This window comes from Amborella trichopoda, chromosome 1, assembly GCF_054954075.1.
Source record: "Amborella trichopoda isolate Santa Cruz 75 chromosome 1, AtrichopodaSantaCruz75HAP2 v2.0, whole genome shotgun sequence".
Classification (NCBI taxonomy): domain Eukaryota; kingdom Viridiplantae; phylum Streptophyta; class Magnoliopsida; order Amborellales; family Amborellaceae; genus Amborella; species Amborella trichopoda.
In genome coordinates this window covers 35,161,852-35,168,721 of record NC_142336.1, presented here as the reverse complement: position 1 = coordinate 35,168,721, position 6,870 = coordinate 35,161,852, and the positions used below count along the sequence as shown (strand labels likewise).

Sequence of the window (6,870 nt, the reverse complement as noted above, 5' to 3'; positions counted from 1 at the left end):
TGTATAATAAGGATTGAACATAGATATTTAAGCCATCATAAAGTTTCCAACACTGAAATTACATTTTCCAGCAAAATTCAGATGCGTGGCTTACTCATATAATTTTATGGTATAAGGTGGGTACATTATACAAAGCTTACCCTTTACCCTAGAAGAATTTTTTTGTTTTTTTTTAGGTGAGTCAGTAGGGAGAGGCCTTTTTTTTACCTTGGAAGAATTTTTTTTTAGGTGAGTCAGTGGGGAGAGGGCCTCTACCCTTGATAAGTATTGAATCTAAGCCATAGTATTACGATCGTCAAGTGCTAATCAATTACACCCTAGAAGAATTTGAGCCTAAAGCATGCAATCTCTCTCCCTCTCCCCCACACTCTCTCTCCTCTCTCTAAACTTTTGGGATCTTCCAAATTTACAATAGGACACGGTAAGGGACGTCTCATGTGAAGGGTGGGGGTGTACGCTGGAGATGAATGTGGGGTTTGGAAGAGTAGGATTGAATGTGGTGCAGAAGGTGGGAGTCACACTGTGTGGTTGCAACCGATGAGGACAGCTAAGAATGGCCCCCCCGTACCAATAATAATAAAAAAAAAGCCCCTTAAAAGCCCTGCCATCACATTTTATGCCCCTCACCTTCTTTTAAATAAACACACTAATGAATTACAAGTCCATTCTTGGAACTGGGAAACCGCTCTTTTTCTTTCAAGTGGTCACACCTCTAAAATTCATCTGTGACTCAGAGAGAGGGTGGCTTTGATCAGGGTCTTAAAAATCGTTCAAATTCCGCTGCATTGCTTGATTTGAACGGTACCAGTCTCCGACGGTACACGGCAGAGTTATCCAAAATTACCCAATTTCATGTGATCTTAATTGTCATTTTCATGCAAGGCATTTGTTTATTAGAAGCCGTGACTTCCATGCTAACCCATAGCAGCCACAGTTTCGTTGAAGACAAGGCTTTGGCAGCCCTAAACGACCTGGTAATGTCTGTATATTGATCAAGATGGAATGAACCAAAAACCAATCCCTTGTATCTGAACTTTTGACGCCCATGTCCTCCTCTGGCCGTCTCATGGGAGTAGAGAGAGAGAGATATTGATCTTAACCACACCCGGGCTTTAGATGTTAAAATAAACTTAAGTTCGTATGCTATGCAAGCTAGTGTGCTTAGGCCCTTAATTGATTGATATTTAATTTATATTTATGAAGAGTATGTTGTGATCATAAAAAATTATATTCCTAAATCTCTTATCATCCTCTAATTGTGGGGCTGGTGGTTACAGAGATAGGCTGGGCTCAACCAATGGGATCTTGCTTTGTGTCTATCACCTACGTCTCTGTTGCCTATAATTATCACCATCGATATATTATATTTTAGAGGTATTATAAAAAATATTTTTATATTTTAGAAAATTTAAAAATATTAATTCTTTTTAAAAACTATATCCATACCCACCAAAATTTTTTAACCCAAAATATCCTCATGGCCTTAATAGGGCATTGATGCTCAAGGATTCCTCATCACAGCTTTTTTTGGGCATCACAACGTGTGATGTGCTATCGTGGCCCTAATAGAGCCATGAAGCTATACCCAAAGGCCCTTTGGATGGCTTGATGCACTCAAAGCACCTAAGGCACCCATTGGGTGCATGGGGCATACACCCATCCGCACCGGTGTATACTCTTGGAGCAAATTGAGAATCAGAAAAAAGTAAGGGATTGTATACACTGATACAATTTATCTTTATTACAAGGAGGTCATAATCACTCATATTAATTATATATCAATTTAGATGGTTCAGACTAGTCACAGAGTTTGAGAATTTTTTTTTTAAAAATTTTTAAGTCTTTTCAATGATACTCTTACAACCACTCATTTTCAGACATAATTGTATAAAAAATAAAGGGTCTTTATATACTTTTTGAAAAAGTAAATAAGAAACACAGAACGGGAAAAGTTTATATAGAGCTTAGGCTCTAAACTATCAAATTCGAACCTACATCAAAACTTTCACTACAAGAGGTTGTTTTGATGCCCAAATATCATCAAACTGATCATCTTGACATTAAGATATATGGACATGAGAAAAAAATGGATTTCAAGTTTTAGAAGTAGTGCATCTTGTAACGTTTTTTTGGACTATCGAGTTTCAAGATTTTCAAATTTTCATAGATCTTCTTGATCTACACTGTTTTTGAAGTTTTAAAATTTATAACTAATGATAAAAATATAATTCAAGGCTATCACAAAACTTTCCAATATTAAAACCATATTTCCGGACATTATTTGAAGGTTGGGCTCTAGTTTGATTGTTTAGAACCTTGGCTCTATACAAACCGCACCCTAAACATAAAAAGGGTTTTTTTTTTTTTTTTTTTTCGGTGTCTGCCGACTGGGGGCTATCGGTCCTTGTTCCTAAAAAACACCGAACTGTTAGTTATACTTTGCCCTTATATTATTAATCTCACCAATAAAGAAACAGATTTGCTCAGTACAAAACCACAAAAAATTAGATTTATTATTCGAGGGTATTTATTCTCTCTCCATTGAATTGAGTACTATGACAGTGTGTGAGCAGAGTTTGTTGCAAAGGAAAAAATTTGAGAGAAGATAGAAAGATGGTGGTTTTGAGGATGTAAAGGAAGAGAGTTGCAGAGAGAAATGGCTTTTTTGATGAAGAACCCCACCATCTAAAAAGCAACAAATGTTTCTGGTCTTTTTTGTGGTCATTGGTGCTTGCTTCCAGGCCCACATTTTCGGGCAAGACAAGCCACCACTACTGAAAGCAAAGAAAAAGAAAAGAACCCATTCTTTTTCCCAAGTCCCACGCCACAATTGCTTGCTTCTTCCTTTCAGATCCAAATGGAAGGGGTTCAGTACTCAATTTTCTCTCAAGCATCTTCTGTCACAAAGGTTTATCAGAGGTATGATTAATTCTCACCCTATATCAGTAATGATTTTCTTCTCTTATCTTTATTCAACCTTTTTCGGGCTCTCTCTCATCTCTTTTCCTTTGATTTTGTAGTAATGGCGAGACTGCTTCAATAGTTAATTTGGATTCCACATTATAGTATGGGTTTTGCGCTTACAAGAACATTTGCAGAATCTTCAAGCTTCTTCAGTAGTAGTATGAGTGAATTTGATACTCAATTTGGGGTGATCTTTGTGATGCATGTTTTCTGTAATTGAGAATCTTTGTAGAAATTCCGAGTTCCATTTATTACCCACCAGTACCCTGTAATGTTGCTTGGCAATGGGAAGAAAGGGTAGCTGGTTCAGTGCAGTGAAGAGTGTCTTTGCTTCCAATCAAAGAGCAAAATCGGATAAGGTACAATATATCTTCCTTTAAAAACTCATATTAGGCATTTTTTTCTTATTAAACTTTGAAATCCAACTCTGTGCAAAATTATTTCCCTAACGACTTCGGATTCGAGTTGGTTTTTTGGTTTAGAGGCCATCCAAAGAGAGAAAGAAGCGAAAATGGTTGTTCGGGTTATGGAAAGCCAAGTCACCTTCATTAACTGCTCCTCCACTATTGCCCAAGGAGAGGACTCTTAGTGAAGCTGAGGAGGAGCAGAACAAACATGCCTTGGCTGTAGCCATTGCCACTGCAGCAGCTGCAGAGGCAGCTGTTGCTGCTGCTCAAGTAGCTGCTGAGATTGTTAGGCTTACTGGCACTCCTCGATCTCATCAACGCTCAGAGAAAGAGATTCAAGAATTCGCAGCTATTAAAATTCAGACAATTTTTCGAGGATACCTGGTAATTTTCATACAACATATGATCATTTGTGCTGATGCTTATTTCCATTAAGAACGTTAATCTTGGAATACTAGTTTTTGGTGCATTGTATAAATGCCGATACATGGAGATTAGGGGCTAGACCATCATTTTAATGTACTTGGAGATTAGGGGCTGGACCATCATTTTAATGTACTTGGAGATTAGGGGCTAGACCATCATTCGTGCTGCTGCTTAATTCCATCTTTTAAATTTTTTTTAATGAAAAATAAGTACATCATTGGTAGATTGTTAGGTTCTGGTAAATTGGATAGACGTGGATGTCTGGAGATTCAGGGCCGTCGTTTATCTTTACACAAATATTATTCTCTTCTGTATTTCTATACTGATCGATAAATGTTGTTTTTCTTATGTATTCTTTGTGGGTCCTTTATTTTGTTTGTTTCCTTTTTTTTCTCATGATTTGTGGGCATTCAAAGCAGGCAAGGAAAGCATTGCGAGCCCTGAAGGGATTGGTGCGTCTGCAAGCTATGGTTCGAGGCCATGCTGTAAGGCGCCAGGCAACGAATACGTTGAGAAGTATGCAAACCCTTTTGAGAATTCAGTCTCAGGTGAAAGCAGGAAGAGTGAGATTAGCAGAGGAGAACCAGGCTTGTGAAAAACATCCAGCTAAGAAGCAAGCCAATGAAATCAAACAAGAGGTGGGTTTCAATAAAAATAACATTTCGCTAGATATTGCCACACTAAAGGCATTAACTATTTACAATAATGATCCGTATTTCAGTTTATATTCTTTTTCTTGGATTATAAAACTAGCAGTAAGTTGGCAAAATTTTAAAATTTTAGTAGATTGACTTTAATTGTAATAACTTTATGGTTATAGGCATTTGTTTGTGGCTCTTGTGTTTTCCATAAGAAGCTTAGATTGTTCTAGTAATGTTTTTCTAAATTGTTCAGTTAATGTACATGGTTCTATACTTCTATGTACTAGTCACTGTACTCAAAATTATTTTATTCAACTTCTGTATATTGAATAGCTTGAATCAAAATCGGAAAAGAAATGGGATGGCAGACCTCTTTCAAAGGAAGAATCTGATTCCTTGTCTCTAAAGAGGCGAGTAGCTGCATTCAAACGAGAGAGGGCAATAAGATATGCATCTTCTCATCGGGTAAGTACAAATTGTAGTCAATCTTTCTTATATCGAGTCTGTGCACGCTTTGTTATTCTCTGTATCTTTTTTTACTTAATTTCTATATAATTACTTGAATAATGGGCCTTCAGGAGAGGACAAAGGGGAAACAATCAACTGATTCTGCAGTAATAGCCAGACAACAAAATATATCCAATTGGGAGTGGACCTGGTTAGAGCATTGGATGGATTCAATGCCATGGGAAAGTGATTGCCCAGAGAACTCTGATCAAATCACACAAGATAAACCAGTCATCATTAGCACTGCCAATTGCTTCGACTCATCCCAAAAATATCCTGCGGCCATAAAACAAAAGGAGTTTCAAAGGTCGGGAAGATCCTTGGGCTCACAATCACCACAAAAGTCATTCCAGCAAAGTCAAGTTAGGCCTTCAAGCCCACAGATCTTAAGAGCACAACTTGAGGAATTCAGCAGCAGATGTGGCTCAAAGTGCAGTGTGAGAAGCTCATTTCAAGATGATGAATCTTATGCAAGTTCCCCTTCTATTCCAAGCTACATGGTTCCTACTGAATCAGCAAGGGCGAAGACAAGATCAAGCAGTGCGCCAAAGCAGAGAGTGGGATGCCTTTCAGATAGACTCAGTGACCATATTTCACCTACTAAGAGAAGACTCCCTTTTGCATCGTCTAATAGTGAGACTGTGCCGCGAACCCGGGTTGTTAGATCCCCTGATTCTAGGCAGAGATCTCCAAGCTTGAAAGGTCTCTCCTGCCCAGTGAAATCAGAGAGAACAATAAACTCATATCGGAATCTCAGTCTCAATTCAGATTGCTCCTTTCTAAATTGGGATCACCGTGGCACATTCAGATGATTTTTCTTCTTCTTGTGGTATTGAGTGAGGACCAATTGGCTTTTATATATCACATTATCAATAACTTGACTGAAAGAGCTAGTGGTTGCACTTGTAATCATCCATCGTTTCTCCTTTTGCCATTTTCCATCGAAGTGGTTAGTTATCGTCTTGACTCTTCCCGGGACGCCAAATTGCCAAACATGTTTTGACGGTGTGGGTAGTTTGCATTCCCATTGTTAGTTTAGTTTCTTGAATGTTGATCTTGGATTTGTGAAGATTATGCTTGGTGGATGTCCTGATTGGAGTGCAGTCTGTAATCAAGAAGTGTAAAAAATGATATACAACACTTCAAATTGAAGGAAAGACTTCTTATGCATTTGGTTGTATTCTAGTATTCATTTGGTCAGCATTTGAACACTTGATGATGTCCAATATGTTATTGATCTTGCGTTCAGATTTGTGTGCTGATGAATGTTCCCTGCATTAGGTAAACAGTAAGGGAACCTCTCACCTATCTTATGGTTATTCCAATACCTTGGAAGCTTGAAGGCTTGAATGTCTTCTCTTTTTTTCTATTTCTTGAGGAACTCCATCTTTTATTGTGATCTCCTACGGTTGTCGGGGTTCAAAGCAGTGTTCATATATGAATATGGAAAATTGACATTATGCCTTAGTTTATAATCTTTATTGATTTTGGGAAATTCTTTTATTCTGGAATGCATAGGTATGTCATATATTCACAGTTATTGCGACATATAGTACTATTTGTTTCAATATAGTAATATATAATAATATAAATAGTTTTGCTTAGAGAATTAAGTTACATAAAATATCATCATATGAAACAATTATCATTGCATTGACAAGGGGCTCTTGCCAAAGATGGTCTGCGTGGTGGGTGCCACAAAAACTTCTTGAGTTCCATTTTCATCAGCTCTCAAGTTAATATTCCAAAAAAGAAAAGGAGAAATAATATTGTTGGATTATTACTGCATACATTACTTGATAAGAAAAATATGTACCATTTGTTATTGGTTACTAACATTATTTCTAGTACTTCTTTTTTCCATTTCTCTATTATGAAAGATTTCTAAACACATCCCAAAATCTAAAGTTTGGAAACGTCGGCGA

At 37.4% G+C, this 6,870-nt stretch overlaps 1 protein-coding gene across 1 annotated transcript; it reads left to right on the top strand.

Moving 5' to 3' along the window:
- Positions 1–2,555: 2,555 nt before the first annotated feature.
- LOC18433298 (protein IQ-DOMAIN 3) lies at positions 2,556–6,193 on the top strand. Its single transcript, XM_006843392.4, has 6 exons — positions 2,556–2,919; positions 3,021–3,323; positions 3,447–3,755; positions 4,217–4,435; positions 4,772–4,903; positions 5,017–6,193. Exons 2-6 carry the CDS (start codon positions 3,249–3,251, stop codon positions 5,755–5,757), a joined length of 1,476 nt encoding a protein of 491 aa, XP_006843455.1. The 5' UTR covers positions 2,556–2,919; positions 3,021–3,248; the 3' UTR covers positions 5,758–6,193.
- The last annotated feature ends 677 nt before the right edge of the window (positions 6,194–6,870 follow it).

Bases quoted from the DNA above. Each gene is read 5' to 3' on its own strand.
- LOC18433298 (XM_006843392.4), top strand. From the start codon at position 3,249: ATGGGAAGAAAGGGTAGCTGGTTCAGTGCAGTGAAGAGTGTCTTTGCT. The intron at 3,756-4,216 runs GTAATTTTCATA...CATTCAAAGCAG, and splicing joins CAATTTTTCGAGGATACCTG to GCAAGGAAAGCATTGCGAGC. The intron at 4,904-5,016 runs GTAAGTACAAAT...ATGGGCCTTCAG, and splicing joins GATATGCATCTTCTCATCGG to GAGAGGACAAAGGGGAAACA.